The sequence below is a fragment of the Leptonotus elevatus genome, chromosome 4 (genome assembly GCF_054856555.1).
Source record: "Leptonotus elevatus isolate MCC_2025b chromosome 4, RoL_Lele_1.0, whole genome shotgun sequence".
NCBI lineage: Eukaryota > Metazoa > Chordata > Actinopteri > Syngnathiformes > Syngnathidae > Leptonotus > Leptonotus elevatus.
In genome coordinates this window covers 20,446,674-20,465,508 of record NC_141242.1, presented here as the reverse complement: position 1 = coordinate 20,465,508, position 18,835 = coordinate 20,446,674, and the positions used below count along the sequence as shown (strand labels likewise).

General features: G+C 43.7%; 1 protein-coding gene across 1 annotated transcript in view; it reads right to left on the bottom strand.

Annotated features, from left to right (window-relative positions):
• Positions 1–1,376: 1,376 nt before the first annotated feature.
• znf469 (zinc finger protein 469) overlaps positions 1,377–18,835 on the bottom strand; it is a 67,645-nt gene continuing 50,186 nt past the window's right edge. Inside the window, exon 3 of the mRNA XM_086074544.1 lies at positions 1,377–13,798. Within this exon, the coding sequence (XP_085930670.1) occupies positions 2,485–13,608 (11,124 nt within the window). The 5' untranslated portion in view covers positions 13,609–13,798 and the 3' untranslated portion in view covers positions 1,377–2,484. The remainder of the gene's footprint in view (positions 13,799–18,835) is intronic.

Here is an 18,835-nt window from a genome sequence, read left to right as displayed (position 1 = left end):
GACTTTGATGGATAGCAACACGTCTGCGAGGCCTGGAATGAACGAGTTGCCAGTCTTTCTCTCGGGGTCTACTTAGTTGTACAAAATGTTCTTTAATACATTTGTTAAGAAAGCTACTTTTTGTGTGTGTTTTTCCTAATTACCAAATCTTGTTTGCAATCAATAGCCCACATTTGTGGGAATATTTTGAAGAATAGTATCCCATAGAAAATCTTAATTCTGAAAGTAAACTAAAGATGTTCTTACAAAACTGTTTGGGTGTACTCATTAATGCTGAGAACTGCATATGTATATATACATATAAAATGCATATTACCGTAATTAATAGTGTTTTTTTAATGACTGACTTAAAATACACATGAAATAAAAAAAAGATAAATAATACACACTGTCCCTTTAACATTCAGTTCTTTTGTTTTGCATAATTTTTTTTAAACGTTGTATGGTGAAAAGCAGAACAACCTTAACTGTAAAAATAATAGTTTAATTAAAATAAAATGAAATAAAATGTACAACCCCCACTCTATCGCGTTGTTATATCACAGATTATTTGTATGTGTTATTACAGTTGTTAGTCTACAATTTTTTTTAAATAGTTATTTTTTTAGTTTCGCTTTATCCCTTGCTCTTGCTCTCAATTTATGTGTTTAAATGTGTTTGTGTTGTTTTAAAACTGTGCTTAAAGACATTTAAAAAATTTTGTGTGCCATAATTACTATAAAAACATGCCTAGGGTGTATTTTCTATATTGTGGATTTCATTTATTGCGGGAGCGATCTGGAACGTAACCCTGTAAAGGAGTGGGGATTAAATTTCGATAATTAATGAGGGATTTTGTCTGGATGGACTGATTGATATTTTGCAAATTGCACATAATGAGACAGATTCATCAGGTATAAAATAGAATTGAACCTCACTGATCAATAAATGAGTTAAGAGCAGCATTTCCCATGTCGGCTTTTTAACAAAATATTCTGTTACTAAAACGTCTAAACATAATGGCAGAGTTTGTCTCCCCCACCCTTTTTTCTTCAAGGTTTCATCATTCTTCAGCGATCGTCTGTCTTCTGTGTCTCCACAAGCAAGCCAGTGTGTAGTATGGCTTTTTATTCCTATGTGATGATGGCAAATACTCATGTAGGAATAGAAGCCACTTTACACGTGGTGTGAGGACAACATGACGCGCGCCTGCAGACACGCTTGCCAGTCGACCATCCTTCAGAGTTGTGTGCTGTAATATGAAGTGTGTCACTGATGTGTGCGCATCTGTTTTTGCCTCCTGGCACCAGCGCTGCTTTGAGTTTGACGCACGGCGTGACAGCAGATCTGCCGGGACGACAAAGTGATGTGCAACGGAAGGAAAAGAGCCAGGAGGGATCGATACAGATCTTTAATAACAACTATAAAACAGGCACTTGGTGATCCACTTTACAGCTTGCACAAAGCACCGACTGCACTTATGCACTTCCCTTTCTTGTCATTCTTTCTGCACATTATTAAAATAAAACTTTGACTGGAAGCATTACACAGACAATGACCTACCTGCAATACTATACAAAACAAGATACATACAGTATAAACAAAATAAAGCACCTTTTGTTGTCCAAGTAAATACTCTTCAGTATTAAACAGTTTGGAGTTGCTGACACAGATGATGGCAATTGTGGTGTGTGTATGCGTGTTGGTGAGAGTTTGGTACTATTATCAGTGCATGGGAAGAACTCCGAAGACAGGTGGAAGGACGGCAAAGCCCTTGTACGCACCTGAGTTTATACAATGGAATCTTTCCTAATGTAGTGTTGGAGCAGCCTACAGATGGAGCCCTTGGAGAGTTTACACAGTATCTCCAATCAACCACTAAACACACAATGTGATCAATGTGCTGTTTAACTGCTACAGGTCTCATGTTCCCTTCTGAGGACATTGGAATTCACATTACAATAAAACACAACGTAGCACCATGGAACGTTTATACAAAAGGCTAATAGAATGCAGTGCAGTAATGTTACAATAATACACAATAATATATTGGAAGCATGTACAAAGACAATAGCCCAGGTCAACAATTACATCATTTGGTCCATTTCCAAGAAAGACGAACACGGGTTAGACCATGTGATGAATGCAAAATGAACATGCATCTCTTAAAATTTGACTGTCTTTTCAAGTATTCTTTTTCGTTTCTTTTTTTTTTTTTATAAAAATCTGAAATATAATCTCTGGAACAGATTATATATATAAAATTATAAAAGCAAAAGCAGAAAAGATTTTTCATTTTTAGAAAAAAAAATTCATGTTTGGCATTTGTCCTCACATTTGTGTGATACAAGCGCATGTACAAAGAAGACATAAAGTGACTACGTATTAAAGATAGCATTTCACAGAAAAGAGCTGTGCAATCTCATTCACCATAATGAATTAAGTATCAAATCTTACGAACTGTGAAATGGAAAAGTTTTCATTCACAGGTCCCTCAGTGTCCGCTCAGTTAATCGATTCGGACGCGTCCTTCCTTAAAGGAATCTTAAAGCTTGTGAGTTTCTGGCCAAACAGCTGGCTTAGGAGGTGGTTTTGGGACTCTGCCGTCCTGTAGGAGTGGCTCTCGACTGACCTCACCCCCTGCTTTGGTCTGGACTTGTTCAAGGAATTGTTTATGGGGACAGAAGACACTTTGGAGATGGAAGTGTGCAGGGGCCGCCCCACAGTTCCCTTTTTGCTTTTGTAGTCGCCGTTAAGAGGGACGGCAATGTCAGCTTTCTTTGGTGCGCAGCTATCAAGCAGACTTCGTTTCAACTGCAACCCCAAGGTTGACGTCTTGCACTTGGATATGATTTTGTTGCTCACGACATCATCTCGCACTGAAGCGAGAACGGGGTAGTCGTTGGGGCCGTCGAATTTTCTTTGCGTGGAGGGATTCAAACACTTGCTGGGGTGGTACTTCTTTTTGGCCTTGGGGTCCACGCCGAAGTTCTCCTGAGTTGCTGGGAAGGAAACTCTCGACAGGCTGTTTGTGGACTTGACCTCCTTCCTCTTCTTCGGAGCTCTCTGGGGTTCTTTCTCCTCATGTGACGCCGACGACGTGGTGGAAGCCTTGGATTGGAGGACCTGCGTTGAGTCTGTCGCCTTCATGCTGGGTTTAGCGTTCTCACTTGTTCTGACTTTGTCCTTCTGTTCCTCCCCATTCAATGAACCTTGTTGTTTGCTGGCAGCTCTTTGTGTAGAGTTTTCAGCCATCACGTCAGCTGCTTGTCGTGTCTCGGGTGTCTTTGCCGTGACTTGCGCTTCTCTCAGACTGACGAAAGAGTCTTTACTCGGTGGAAGGGAGTCACTTGATTCCGTGTCGCCGTAAGATGAGATGTCATTCACTTTAGTTATCTCCTTCGTCTCACTATCTCTCTCTTGAGATGCTGACCACTCAGGGGTCTCCACTCTAATGCACACAGACTCATTCTCCTCTTTCACATCACACGGTTCGCTTGTCGATTCTCCGTTACCTTCTTGGTCAAGATTAGCTGCGAGTGTTGCGTCATTTTGCTCTTCCTTGGGGACAGCAGTGGAGGAGCCCATAGAAATGCATTTCTCCAGCTCTACCAGGAGATCCGAGTAATCCTGACCAATGTCCTCAGTCTTCACATTTGTGCTGTTTGTGTCATCCGTGGTGGTCTGTGTGGAGTCATCCAACATGGGGACAGTCGCTTTCGGAGTCTGCGTTTCGAGCCCTTGATTTAGGTGCAGCGAGCTCACACTGGCAATGCCACTGTCCGTGCTGTTCTCCTGCAGGCTGTCGGAGAGAATCCTTCTCTTTTTGCTCGCAGGGGAATCGCATTCATCATCTTTGCACGGAGATGCTTTGACCGGCCTGTGAACGCCTCGGAATTTGAAGATTTTGTTCCCGCCTGACAGGTGTTTTTCCATGTGGCGATCAAACTGCTCCTTCTTGGAGAAGGTGTAGTTGCAGGTGCTGCAGATGAAAGACTTTTTGATCACATGCATGACATCAGCACACAGCTCACAGGTGTAGAGGGTGGTGTGTTTGGAGTCTGGCTCGTCCGCTTCCTTGTGCGCCATCTTCAGGTGCTCTTTGAGGTCCTGGGCGTCTTGATACGAGACGGGACATTTGTGACACAGGAAGATCTTCTCCAAATTGTGAACCACCAGATGGCGCTGAAGTTTGAAGGGTTTAGGGAAGCGCTTTCCACAGTGGTGGCAGTCTCTGGAGGGATCCTTGCAATTGGGGTGCATCTCCACATTTTTAGGTGCTTCTGTTTTGTGAAGGACCTTAAGTGGGGTCAGTGCGTTCTTGTTGCCGCTTCCTCCTTTCGATTTGTGAAGCTTTCGCTCAGCTCCTTCTTGGGTTTTGCCTGCTTCCAAGTTGGCAGCAACTGTTTTTTCTTGTTCTTTAGTGGTTTTGCTGGACTCTCTATTGGCTTTGCTTGGCCGGTGCTGCATGATGGACGTGATGAAGTTCTTCACGGCTGTTTCCTGCATGAAGCAGCCGGGGATGGTCAACATGGAGCCCTGAGTCTGACCCCGGCGAGCAAACTGAGTGGCATGCTCTCGCAAATGCTCGTTGTACATCCACACATCCGAGATCTCCTTCAAACACATGCCGCAGGTCCAAATCCCACTTTTGTTCTTTGCATGCTTCTCCCACAGATGGTCTCGCAACTGCTCCCTGGAGCTGAACTTGCGTTGGACACACATGTAGCAGGTTGGCGGTGGCGATGGATTATGGGACAACTTGTGGAAGTTGAGCTCGCCAAGAGTGAGGAACCAAGTGAAGCACACCTTGCACTTGTACTGCTTATCTTTCACCTTTATTCCACCTTCTTGTCGCTTTCGGCCTCGCCGCTCCAGTAGCTTTTTCGACTTTTCATCGACCTTGTTCTCCATGTCGCCAGGTGCAGTGGGAGGAGTCACCGGGACATCTTTGCTGGATTCAAAGAACTGAATTTCAGGCAGTTGAAAGGTGGTGTTGATGTTTTGAATGTCGATGTGGAGTTTTTGAGCACTCTCTGTGACACGCGGGGGCAGAGGGCAAGCTGGGTTTGACGCCTCTGCTTTACTGATGATTGGCTCGGAGGTCGCAGTGGAATCCTGAGAGCTACTCCACTCAACTGAAGGTTGATCAACAGTGCTTTGAAATGGATTCAAAAGGTTGTTTTGTTCTTCTTCTTGATCATTTGGTTTATCTTCAGACACTGTCTTTACATCAGGGACCTTCAGCGCACTGTTATGACACATGTTTAACATGATGGTATCATCAATTGATATAGTCTCATATTCACAGGAGGTTGTTTGGTTGTCACTGAGTGTCTTATCTGTTTGGCTGTCCAAGTGAGGGGTCGTGTTTTGCGTTTCTGGTGGAGGGGTGCAGTCCTGAGCAACATCAGAATCAGATGAAAGCTTCTGCCTTTTATTTCTTTTTCCATAAACTCGCTGGCACTTTTTCCTCTTTGCCTCTTCGTCTCTTGGAAACAATTGTGAGAATATGGTGTCATCGTCAAGTAAGGCCTTCAGATCAGGACTTATGCCGGGAGGAGCGAGAGGAGGAGGCGGAGTCAAACAAGCGAGCGGATGTAGCTTGTCTGACGAGACGTCGTTTAGCTCACACTTGACCTCTACTGCCACTTTTCCAAGAATCTCTTGGGCTAGTTTCTCATCTGATTGTTCATCCAGACTCTTGCTAGATGGCGGGTGTTTTGTGCTCATATTCTCCTCTACTTGCCCTTTCACCTCCTCACTCAGGTCTGTGCATAAAATCTTGTCTGTATCTGTGACTGGATTGAATGTTCCACTTTCACTGAGAACATTTGTCTCTTCAGTTGGAGATTGTGATGCATTCTCAGAGACAGAGTTTGAAGTCAGACTGCAAAGCGTTTCCTCTGTTCCAGTTCCATGTCTGTCAGTCTGTTCTTGCACATTGCTTTTAAACTCGGGAGTTATAGCCTGAAGGAGGTCTGTTTTTAATATATTCAAAAGCTCATCTGAGAACGGGTCAAGCTTGGAGTTTTCTCCGCTAGTTTTCTTTTTCCGAGCTTTGCTGTTCTTTTTTGTTTTGGTTGGCAGCAGAGAATTCTGATTGCCCATTTCATCCTTTGCCACTGCACTTGCCTTGACTGCCATTTGTTCTGTGGCCGACGCTTTCAATATCAGGGTGGTACCAGTCTCTGTCATCTCATCTATTTGGGTTGGGGAGGACTGTGAGTCATCTTTATGTTCCTTCTCCCCAGAATGTGATGCTTCATAAATAAGCGACACCCGCTGATTGCCTGATGTTGTGCTTGGTGGCCCAACAGGCTTTTCACTTCTGGCTGCATGTTTCATGGCCTTATGTCTCTTCAAACCTGGCACAGTCCTGAAACACAGGAAGCAGATTTCACAAAGTACTTTCCCTTGCTGAAGGTTGTTCGGAATCTTTTTTGGTGATGTCTCTTTTTTCAAACACTGGCCAGGTTCCAATGACGGTTCATTCTCACAGAGGATGAGTGGCTTAGCAGTGAGCAGACAACCTGAAATGTCCTGAATGGGAAGTAGACTGCGCTCTGCTGTTCCTGATGATGATTCAAAATTTCTAAGAGGCAATTTGATAGATTCACAGGGTTCGGGCCCATCCTCCACGTTCTCATTTACATTACCAGTTGAGGAATTTGTGCTTTGGATTTCAGCTGAAAGACTCAAACACATGTCCTGTATGGCCAGTGGTTCATTTAATGAACTTGTTTTATTTGCCTCAACTGGATTCAGTGCCAATGGTGAGTCAGTGGGTGGTTTGTTCACAATCAATTCTGGAGTAAAGCATTGCTCATGTGCATCGCTGTGACCTGATTTAATGTATGGATTGCCATCCAAATTGCTCGCTGGAGAAATTGGTATGTAGTCATATTGAGTGAGTTGCGGAGGCTCATCTGAGTTGTTTTTATAATTCAGATGACTGAGCCTGAAGTCGTTATGAGAAGGATCCCTTTTGTCGAAGATTTCTGATTGTTCAACTGTGCTGGGCACAGAAGCTGGGAAATGTATGTTGATGTCAGCATTAGGGAGTTCAAGATGCGGTGGGCTTGTTAAAGAAGAGTCCATATCGACTGTTGTCTTCATGGCTACATCACAGTCCATGACCTCGTTTTGGCATTCAGGCTTGGCACCAGGCAATCTTGTTCTTTGAATTGGACTTGGGTCCCCAGCATCATTACATTGACTTTGACATGTGTCTTCTTGTATGTCCATTTCCTTCTGTTGTGCTAAAATTGGGCTGACCGGTGAAGAGGTGTGTAGAAAGTTACATTGATCTCCATCTACTCCCGCTCTACATGGTGAGTTCACGTGACTTGCCATGAAGTCCACAGGTAGACCTTCTCTGATGTCGTGGACATCTAAAAGATCCTCTTTTCTTTGAAGCACATTAAATGACAGATTTGGTTCATTTTTCAAAGAGTCATCAAGCTGAGGAGCCTTGCAGGGATAACTTGTAGCATCAGCGTTATTGAGGATTTCCATCTGGCTGAGGACTAACAGACTGTTTTGTCCTAGTGATTGAATGTCTTGAAATGTTAAGCCGTTCTGGGTACATTCTGCGTTGCTTTCCACTAGAATTGGACTGCAGGGCTTATTTGTGGTGATTATGTCCACTAATAAGTCAGGATTTGGGCTAACATTGTGAATGTCAACTAAACAATGTCTATTCTCAATGGTGCTTTCGGCGTGACCACATTTCAATTCATCACCATTGGGCATCCCGTCAACTGGTGACTTGTGAATGTCTACACTGGGTTGAAGGAGAGTTGCTGATGAAGGAACGAGTGCCTCTGCTTCCTGATAGCTATCTGTCAAATGCAGTAACGGATTCACATTTTTGTCTGCGTTCGTGTCCTCATCTGCATGTGAATCCACCGCACTAGAGCGATGAGAAGATTCAATCAGCGTATTCATCTCAGGTACACGGCCATCTGAAATTAATTCCATCTCTGCCTTGCTAACGCTGTTTTTGGTGGGCTCGCTCGGCTCTGATGAAATTTGCTGGTTTGCACAGACGATGTGGTCAGCACTGTGAGGGAGGGCTGACTGTGACTCTTTGAGAATTAATTCAATGTTGTCCTTCTGCTCCTTGTTATTTGAAGGTGAAAATATATCCTGCTTCTTAGTAATTGCCACCTTTTCACTGTGATCCTCTCCCTGAGCTGAATGACACTCACTTTCTTGTTGTGGACTTGTGAGAGAGGTGGCATTTGGCTCCCTGTGTTCTGATATAATGGGTTCACTTTTGAATAGAGAGTCAGACATGACCTCAATACTTTTCATCAAGTTTTCTGTGTATTGGTTCCGTTCTAAGATGTCCTCTTTTCTTTCAACGTCAATGTCTTTTTGGAGATTTCTCTCCTCTGGCTTGTGGTCATTATAGAGTTGTGAGTTTATCATGATTCCATTTGTAGTGTCACCCTCTTTTTTAGCATAATTCTCAAGGGCCACTGTCACACTGTGGGGACTGTGATGTCCACTCACCAGGTCAAAGTGGAATGGGCTGGTCCATGGAAGTTCTGGTTCATGGAAGGGCTCTGAAGCCACTGGAGCATCTATGGTATCATTTTCAGACTCTTCACTCAGCCGTAAAGGTGAGAATTTGCTCATTTGTAGCTGCTTCGGGTGCTCTTGGCTGAGTGGAGTTTCCAGCTTAGTTGTCTGCAGCTGGTTTTCAAGCTCGTTCACAATTCTCTTGATTTCCAATTCATCCTCGGAAACACAGCTGCTAAGATTTGCACTGTAGTCAATTATTTTTTCTGGCAGAGACAAGGCCACATCATTGTAATCTGTTTTCTTTTCATTGGATTTATCAAAATTGCCTTTATAGTGAGAAATATCATCTGGTAGCACTGGACTTACTATTAGGTTCCAGTCTCTTTGTTCCAGAAAAGGAGAAAATGGGGGCACAAACTCTTCTTTTTTGTCAACTATGCTCTCTAATGAATGGAAACCGTCTTTCTGAATCGGCATGTCAGAGTAAAGGCCACTGTCGAATGCTGCTAGGTCGCCAAACATTGATGAAGTGTCAAATGTAAGAGGGGACTTCATGAGCCCCTGATCCTGATCCAGGGTGTAGGGCATAAGGTGGAGTGTGTCTTTTTGTATCAAGGGGCCCTGGCTTTGGGTTGGTGAGAGGCACACTTCATCAATCAGGGAGGTGCAAAGAGTTGCAGGTTTGTGCATGTCTAGCTCATTTACTAGAGCGATAGCCTTTGCCTCCTTTGGCTGTTTTTCAAACGGCAAAGTGAAGCCTGAGTCTTCTGCCTGTGTGGAGCGGGGCCTCGGTCTTCTTTTGCCCTTTTTACTTTTGTTAACATTAGAATCTGTTTCTTTGTTGCTATTGGCAGAGTGTGAAATACATGGCAATAGTTTGTTAACTGCAGCACTGCCACACTGGATCTGTTCTTCTTTGGGGCACAGATTATCTGTGCTTTCGAGCGTGTTTGTGCACAAACTGACTGTTGGGATATTTTCCTTGCTGTTAGACATCAGCTCTCTTGATTTGAGATCGCCATTGGTTATTTTTTCAAAAGCTGTGACCAATGGCATCGGGTCAACAATTTCTGCATGTGGAATTGAGTTGGTTGAATTTTCAGTACTATCTTTTTTGCCAAAGAGATTGGCCTTGTCAGCGTTACACCTCTTCAAAGATTTAGTGAACGTCAGTGCTAGTGTGCTGGCCTCGTTGCAGGAGGAAATTTCATTGCTTTTCTGCTCAGGAGATTCTTTTTTTTTAATGTCACAGTCCGAGTCAATGCGTTCAATGCTTTTAGGGCTGTTTATGCTGTCGCTTGAAACACTCACAGATGTGCTGAGGTCACTGCTTGTGGAGGACCTGCTACCCCTCCTTTTCAGTCTCTGGGGAGAACCATGTTTTTCAGGTGAAAGTGAAATCTCCTCATTTTTCTTCACCTCAAAACACTCTTTTGAGTCATGCCTCCACGCTGCTCGGTCCCTCTCGCTCCGAGCTCGCCATTTACACTCTTTGGTGTATGTGTACTTACACCGACCACTTTGGTTAAGTCGACCTTGGCTTGCTATCTTTACTGGCTCACGTTCATCATCTGAATCTGAAACATAGTCGTACTCTCCGAATGCGGGGTTCTGCACAGTTGGCGTCAATCTTTCCATCACTAAGGAGAACTGGAGGTTTTTGCTGCCTTTAACATTGAGCTTGTTTTTTTGTTGAACTATTTTATGGATGAGTTCTTTGCTCCAAGTGCCACCCCCAGTGCTTCTCCTCTTGCTCTCTTTCACCGCAGTCCTCGAGGTTGGAGATGTGGAGGCTTGGATGGGCATTGATGCTCCAAGTGCAGATTTGTCCTGAGAGCTTTTAAAAGCGCAGCGTTCAGAGAACGTGCTAGATAAGAGAAATCTTGGGGTACTTGCGCTTTCATCGTCACTTTTGCACAGCTTTCTGGCCTCCTTCACTTTACTCTCGTGTTCCTTCATCTTCTCCCTCGAGGCAGTTTTGGGATTTTTAGGGGAGGTCTCTTTTTTAGTGTTGTTTTTTTTCTGATTGCACTCAAAATTCAGAGGTGTTTTCGCAAGTTTGTCACTGTATGTTTTATTTCTCTTAGGGTTGTCAACATCTGAGTCGTAAAAGGAATGTTCCTGTCTGGAAGAGCTGCTGTCGAGTGCTGCTTGTATGTCTTTGTTCTCAACTACGACAGATTCCTTTGTTTTCACACACTGTTTGTTTGATGTTGCTTTGACAGTGTTTAGGTCATCATCGGCAAATGCATCAATAAAGCTACTGTCTATCTCTGCATTGTCTGACTGATACCCGAGCCCATTCAGAGCTTCTGTAATTAAGCTGTCTAATTTGGCATCCTCCATTTCCAGTTCAGGAAGAGGAACGGGGAGGTTGCCAGACCCAGAGAACAAGTTAAGTTTCATTGGGTCATCCTTGCTGTCAACTTTGGTTTCATTGTCTGATATCAGTTCTCCATTCTTATTCAGGCCCAAAAGAGAAAGATGAAGGTCAGAAGGGCATCGAGGCATGGAAACATTTGGCGGCGATGACACTGCTTTCGGTGGTTCTGTGTGGAACTTCCTGTTGTCTTCTATCTTTGACATATTGGGCTGTGTGCAGTACTGCTTATGTCCTAGAAAAGAAGCAACATTGCTGAAATTCTGATCACACTGCTTACAAGTCAGAAGTACATCTAACTGGTCAAGATTTGCAGTAGTTAATGAGGTGGCAAATAGCTGATGTGCGGAGTAAGGTGGGGGAGGCTGGTGATGCTCCATCCCATAACTGTCCATGTAACCTTTGCTCCCATCCATTGTTGTCTTTCCGTGTGTGTTACTATGCAGGTAGCCCATCATGTTGTCTTTGTCTCTGTCTGGTGCATAAGGAATGTTTCTTTGACCTTCGGCATGAAACTGATGGGAGTGAGCGTTTAGGTGATCGGATGCTAACTGGATTTTGGACTGAGGCTGGTGATAAAACGGGACGGGGCCACCTGACTTTGACATTTGACTGTCCTCAGATGTGCTGTTGACCGGGCTGGTGGATGCTGGGGAGAGGGACGAGCAGGTGCTACTAGATGCAGGGGTGTGAGCAGGCGAGGGCAAAGGGGATTCGTAAGGCGACACCATCATCAGGCCCATGGGTGCCACTTGTAATGGTGAAAAGTTGTAGTTCCTGGATGATGATACTGGAATAGTTTGGTTGAGCCCGAAATATAAAGCCTTATTTTTAGATTCACATAATTGTGCATGACTCATCTCTACTTTGAAAGCTGAGACCTGTTTGACAGCCTCTTGTCTTTGGTTCGAAAAACTTTCGCTATTTCTGCTGCTTTGAAATGAACTGGGGATTTTCAGCGAGCTATTTTTATGTGATTTATTATTGTCCTGCCATTCAGAAGGAGAAACCATATAGGACATTTTCTGATTACTTATTTTGCTTTGAAAACTCAATTCATCTGCGGGCCGTAGTTGCTGCCACTGCATTCTGTTGTCTTTAGATACATGTAGCCTTTGATCAGGCGCAGACTGGAACTGAAATTTGTCACTCACATCACTGTATTGAATTGAGTTTTGCTCCACAGGTAAAAATGTCTTATTAGGCCCTTCCCAGGAGTGCGGTAGCCCATTTAAAACATTATTATTGCCATTTTTATCAAACTGCACTGAGCTTGTGTGAACACGATTGACTGTTGAGCTGTTCATTGTTTTGCTAAGAAAGTGCATTTGTGCGTGTGGAATAGTTCTTGTGTGGTGCACACTTGCTTGTGTTCTTTGGTTGACAGTCGTGTCTTTCAGGTGACAGTTCCTCGTGCTCCCAGGGGCTATGGCTGCATCTTTGCTGTCGACTTGTCCGAGACCGTCTGTGCTCTCTGTCAGGGCATTCTTCCCCTGCTCCGGCTGCTGCGAGATGGAAGCAGAACTGTCACTGCTGGTCGAGTCCTCACTCAGATTCCTGGGGTACTGAATAGAGGCTGCAACCCCTTGAATAAACTGTGGCTGCTGGGCGTGAGGGTAAGAAGAGCTGCGCGGCTCTGGCTGCTGTTCATTACTGAATTTAGTGCTGTTCTGAGCAAGGTTTGGCCCGTCTGCAGGCAAAAAGGAAAATGAATTATGAGTCCCATGAACAGAACCAAGGGAGGAGTCTGTAAAGTCTTGGGGTTGTGGGTTCTGTTCACAGGGAAAAGAGTCAGAGGTTGACTCTTCCAAAAAATTATATCCATATTGGAATGAACCAGGCACAAGGGCATTTGTCTTGTCTGTATGAGCAGTAGATTTTTGCGATGACGCATAGTTAGCACCATTAAACGTCTTGTCAGGAGACTGCCACGCGTTCGAGGCACTCAGCTGAAAGTCAGTCAAGATCAGCTGACCGCCCGACTGTGCACTGTTGTTCTCCATTGTGGCAGGCTGCTGTTTCTGTGACAGGGGGAGATGTTGGTGGGATGGCGTCCCACTTGAAGATCCCAGTGCCTGTGAGGTAAAGCTTGAAGAGGTAAGGTTCGAGGAGGCCTCTTGGAAACAGCGGTTGTAGTTGAGCTCTTCTTGCTGTATCTCAACCTCTCTCTCTGGTATACTGGGAGTGTGGAATCTGTAGCTGCCCGAGACTGGGCCACGGCCGGTGTCCAGTTTTGTTGCTGGTGAAACCTTCTGCTGTGGGTAGGCAATCCCAATGTTGAGGTTGGAGCGGGTGTTGGTAATGCTGAGACTATACAGGTGCTGTGGGTTGTCGCGCTCTGACTTTCCAGACCGCTTACTCTTATCTCTGCCGCGTCCCTTTCCACTTGGTGATTGGGGACTTCCTTTGCCACTGGACCAGGTTCTGTCAACGGCAAACTTTGATCTGTTCTGCAATGATCTGAAGTCAATCTTGCCTGCTTGCTGTGGCCGTATTACAGCTTCGCGCTGCTGAGTACCGCTGCGCTCCTTTTTTACTTTGTCAAGCTTAGGGCCTCTGCTGCTGGTTCTGGCATCAGTGTCTGCGCTTGAAAAGTGCTCTGAAGACTCCTTTGTTGTTTTGACGCTCTGCTGTTGCACCGCTGTCCTCTCATCCTGCAGTTTGGACTCAGCGCCCAGCTCTTTGACAGCATGCATTCGCTGAGTCTCTCCTGCCATGGTGCACAATTAGTGCGTTGAAGGTCCGCTTCTCAAATGAGGTGTCTGGGTGACAGAGGCATTGTCTTCTGGAGTGCATGAATCAGCAAACGTCCACTGGCAGGAAGTGCAAGGACAGGGCTGCTTGCTGCAGGCTCATCTCTTTACTTTCATTTTTGAGCTGATGATCTGGCAGCCCGGCAAATCAGACCTGGAGGGACACAGAAGACACGATCAGTTAAAAAGCTTGAGCTATTTTATCAAAATGATTCTACTAACATAATAAGAACATATAAGAACATATGTTTACTAGTGAAACATTACACATTATTCATATTTTATGAATGTAGTAAAAGACATAAGTTACTCCATCTTGTAGTAAAAACAACAATCGTGAGTGATTAACTAGAGCAAGCAACATGAACATTTAGAAATTGATTTTCATGAGTAAAGTGTATTTTTTTCTCTCCATTTCAGCCAGCAGAGCGCACCATTGCATCATGTCACAACGTTGCTTGGAAGGCCCAACTACAGAATGTCAGCACATTGCCAAATTCTGTCAAGAGTGTAACCCAACCGAAAATGTCCTAATTATGACAACACAAAAATAAACAAAAAATCTATATATAGTACATGTGCTAGTCCTCATAAATCATCACACACACAGTTTAAAATGACGAAGCAGAAAATGGCACAGGATCATACAAATGCCACACCAGTCCCTAAAAAGCTGACAGTCGGTATAGTATTCACAGACACCTTTAGTACAGTGACACAATGTTACTGTGTTTATGCTTTTGCTGAAGAAGAACTTAGATCATGGAGGAATATCTAGTATTAGTGGGTCAGTCGTTAGACATTTAATATTGGGCACAGTGACGCTTGTTGCCTTTCCTCAGGCATCCCAGACACGGCCTCTCAGGTCCTAGTTTACTTTGGCCACAACTGCTGCTGCTTTTTTTCAGGCCAGACCAGATGAAAGCTAGAGTTTAGCACCAAAAAGTCATTCATAGGAACTTAAATCTGACCTACTTTTCTTTTTTTCCGTGGCTATGACATGCAGAAGCCACAGAAGAGACCGTAATCATCATTAGGATTTACACAATAATACATTTGTCTGTGCACATTTTAACCTTCCCACGTCTCCTTCAAGTGAGTAGAAATAACATTCAAATATTATTTAATGAGAATGTGGTGTAAGTAATCAGACCTCCACCCTGGACGGGGTGACGTTCGTAAAAGGGTTTCAGTCAGTGAGTACAATTCTGAAAATATGCTGGGTTTGTTTTATGAAGGTCTTTGTTTTAAAGAAATACTACTGCTTTAAATGTCGAAATAAATCTTTTGGCCTAGCTTCAATATCTAATGGACTCCTTTGGCTTCACTTTAATTTTCATGAAAATCAGACAAGTCTTTTTCTCCCAAACTTTAAGAGGTTGGACAGCTGCACAGCATTCTGTAAAAAAAATTGCTTCTTGAGTTATCTGTGAAATTTTAAGGATGTTCTAATAATGTTGTCTTCTGCACACCCAGTTGAGTCATTTGACCGTATTCTCTGTGTCTCTCCACCTCCCTCCCTCATATATATATAAATAAATAAATAAATATATGATATGTATATATATATATATATATATATATATATATATATATGTGTATATATATATATATATATATATATATATATATATATATATATATATATATATATATATATATATATATATATATATATATATATATATATATGATTTGCCCCCGGGTCTTGATTTTTACGTCTGTGGTCTATTGTGACATACTCATTCACATGTCATCATTTGCATATCCAATTACACATCTTACACAATGAAACACACTCAACATGCAGCGTCCCTTCAGCAGTGTATCAGGTCAAAGCTCTTTCACAAAGGACTAAAAGACGGGGGACAGAAGATTGGGAAGTGGAGCTGAGATAAAATGGCATCTCCTCTCAGGAGGTCATTCTCTGGCGTATGTTTCCGATATGTCTCAGCCTTTGGTAAACCTTTCCAAGGTATTTAGCACATGAGAAGAGAGGACTGAGGCTGCGACCTGGCTGGGTTTTAGACCTGGTTGTGAAAAATCACATCTTCTCTGCAGCTCCGCACACTCTGAAAGCCAGAGTGTCTGCAGCTGTCTTAGCCGCAGGTTGGGGAAAGTGGCATGAAAGGCCCTGCCAGCATCTCCATCAGTCAGTGCTTGATCCATCTCCTCAGAGTCAACAGTCACCATCATACATCATAGCCTCAATTGTATTTGCCCAGACCGCCCGTTGAGGTTCAGGGCGGTGGATGAATGGCTATGGCAACAAAAAGACCAGTATGAAGGAAGAAAGTAGCACCAATGCCTCAGCTGCCAGTTTACAAAGACGGGCCATTTATTTTTCAATGTATGCTGAGTACACTTTCCTCCAGACGTATGCATTTCAATAGATTCTGCACTTGAACCACACTAATCAGAGGCTTCAGTTACTTCACACACAGGCCTTGCATATCAGTCTCAATATTTTGTGAGACCTCACATTTTGGGCTGGCTTATCTGATTTTATCTTTAAAAGTAAAAATTGACCTTGGACTGTCAAGAGTATTGGTGGTGCCAAACTGCAAGCATGGAAGGCATATGGTGATATCAAATTTTGCAAGCCTGCTCTAAATTTGGTTCCAAAAGAGTGTTTTAGTGGGCTTTCAGGGGTCAATTAAGGTTGGGTGTGCACACTTCCTTTCTGTAAGTCTTCTTTCACATTATAAAGCTTCTCAAGCATCCCATGTGGCGTTCCCAAAACACCAATATTAGGGTAGATTGACATTGCTGAGGACTGGTGAACTGGTATATTTATGGTAAAGGCGCTTTTGTGTCGTGAAATTGGAGGTTTGTTACATTACACATTCATGGCAAGTATTACGTTCGTTGAGGAAGTGGGTAAGGGGTAGTTGAGTGAACACTCAATTTCCTGGATGTCCTTTCCATCATTTTGGTGCAGAATTAAATGTGGTGTCTGCTTGAGTGAAAAAATGCTGGTCACACTGAAAATCTTTGTCGACTCATCACTTCACTGTTTTGAGCTATAATTGCTTTCACAATTCCTTGTTTCCTTGCCAATAAGCTGCAGATCTATGAAAATCTGTTAGCTTAAAGGACTACAGACTCAGCATCTCTGGACTTTGTTTTTGTGTTCTCTGTAACACAAGATCAACTTAATGTGACGATGGTTGGAGATATAATTGCTGCCAAGATAGGTGACCTTAAAGTAATACAAGACTTACAAAAAATTTCAACACTTAATTTATATTGAGCGATTATGTATATTTAACTATGTTTATAGTACTTTTTATGAATATTTTTGCATTAAATACAGTGTCAGGTGATCATCGTGACGTATCGTGTGCTATAAACACGCATAGAATGACATGGCAGCCAATGACTACAAAGAGACTCACGAGGAATTATTGCGTCCTCCGGCGGACATCAAAGGTGGAATTACACCCTATAGCAAAGAGGCACTTCTTCAAAAGCAGCGGCCCTACAGCCACGGGGGACTCGCCAATGATTTGTGTTCAGCCGAAAGTAAAGTTGAAACTGGCTCGATAAGGAGGATGTATTCAGCCGGCTCATAGCGAGTCGAAGTTGGGGAGCGTCTGCAAGTTGCGTGTTACAGAGGCTCAAATGACCAGTCAAGTCACCATTGACATTGGTCACTCTGGAAAATGGTCCCAAACCTGGATGGTAAACATCCGGCTGATTTTTACTCTGCCAGGCCATCTACATGTTGTGTGCTAAGCACGCCTTAGCCCACATTAGGATGGACCACCGCCCAACCCCCACACGGAATGACATGAAACCTGATGTGCTGAGGATTTTACTCTGATCAGAATTGGTGCAGTAATTAGAAGACAGCCCTTTTCTTGCCCAGTACGTCAGCCAACTCCCATTGAAATGAACAAAGGCGGCTGTCGTTTACGCACCGGGTACGTCATCACGGTCTCGTGACCAGGATAATGGCCGATGGTATGTTCTTATTTTGATACTTAATCGGTTTAAAAAAATTCAGGGAATGAGTTGCCAGATATATTTGCACTTTTATTCTTTATACACAATGCCTAATCCAATACTGGAAAATAAGTTATTAGTGTTGTGTTCTTTTAAGTGTGTAGCAATTAGAAATATTTAGAACCTTGAGTAAATCATTCATTAAGGCCTCTTTATACACCATCAGCCAAATGTGACGACGCCTACCACCTGTGACCGTCAGCACGTCACGCTGGAAACATGCTGTAAATACACACCGCAATAAACAGACGCCTACGCCGACTAGTAAGTACCTTCGGCATATGCGTGAGACATAATACTCTTCATACCGCCGGTGGCGGTAGTCACTATTCCTTATTGCTTAAGCTCGTTACTGAGTATTGTGTAATATAAAAGTAAAGGCTACCTAGTATATGCAGTTGCATCACTCTATCAATATACCCTTTAACGGTAATGTCATACAATGCCAGTCTCTCTTAAATCACAGTGATTAATTCATCATCTTGAGCTTCTGTAATTACGTCCAAATGCGGAGGGTGATAATGTGCAAAATTCCATCGCTTGCTGTTTTCTGCATTTGTCACTTCCTGTTTTTGCCCCATGCACTGATTCGCTAGCTAACAGCCAATCAGAGTGATCAAATGTCACAACGATTTGACACCAATTCAACATGTTGAATCCGCCTAACACGCCTCCCCAGACACTCCCCAAAAAGACACTAATGTACCAACGTCCGGACACTTGCCGATTTTCGGCGTTGGAGTGGCGTATCGAGACACTGAGCATGAATAGTGCCAAGTGAACACACAAACAATAGCCTTTTCTAAAATGGAAATGAAAACAAACCATTCGTATGAGCATCAGCTTTACTTTGTCTCAGACACAAGAAATGAGGTCAGCTCAGGAAAAAGGAAACACAGCAGAGAAGTTCATTTACTTTCAGGAAAATCCCACATTGAGGTGAGTGTGATGCTCAGTAGGCTGTTTAATGATGGGGTGGGGTGTCGGGGGGGACGGGGGCAGCCCGGCAGAATAAAAGCCGTCTTGCTGCTCTCATCAGACCGCTGCCGGCATGACTAGTCCAGCGAAGGGAATGTGCAGTCAGAAGGGCTGGCCCGGAGCCCACACTGGGGCATGCTGCCAAAACCTCGGTCAGCGTGCCTGCCTACTCTGTATTTTTGGAAACAGCCATTATGCAAGCAAT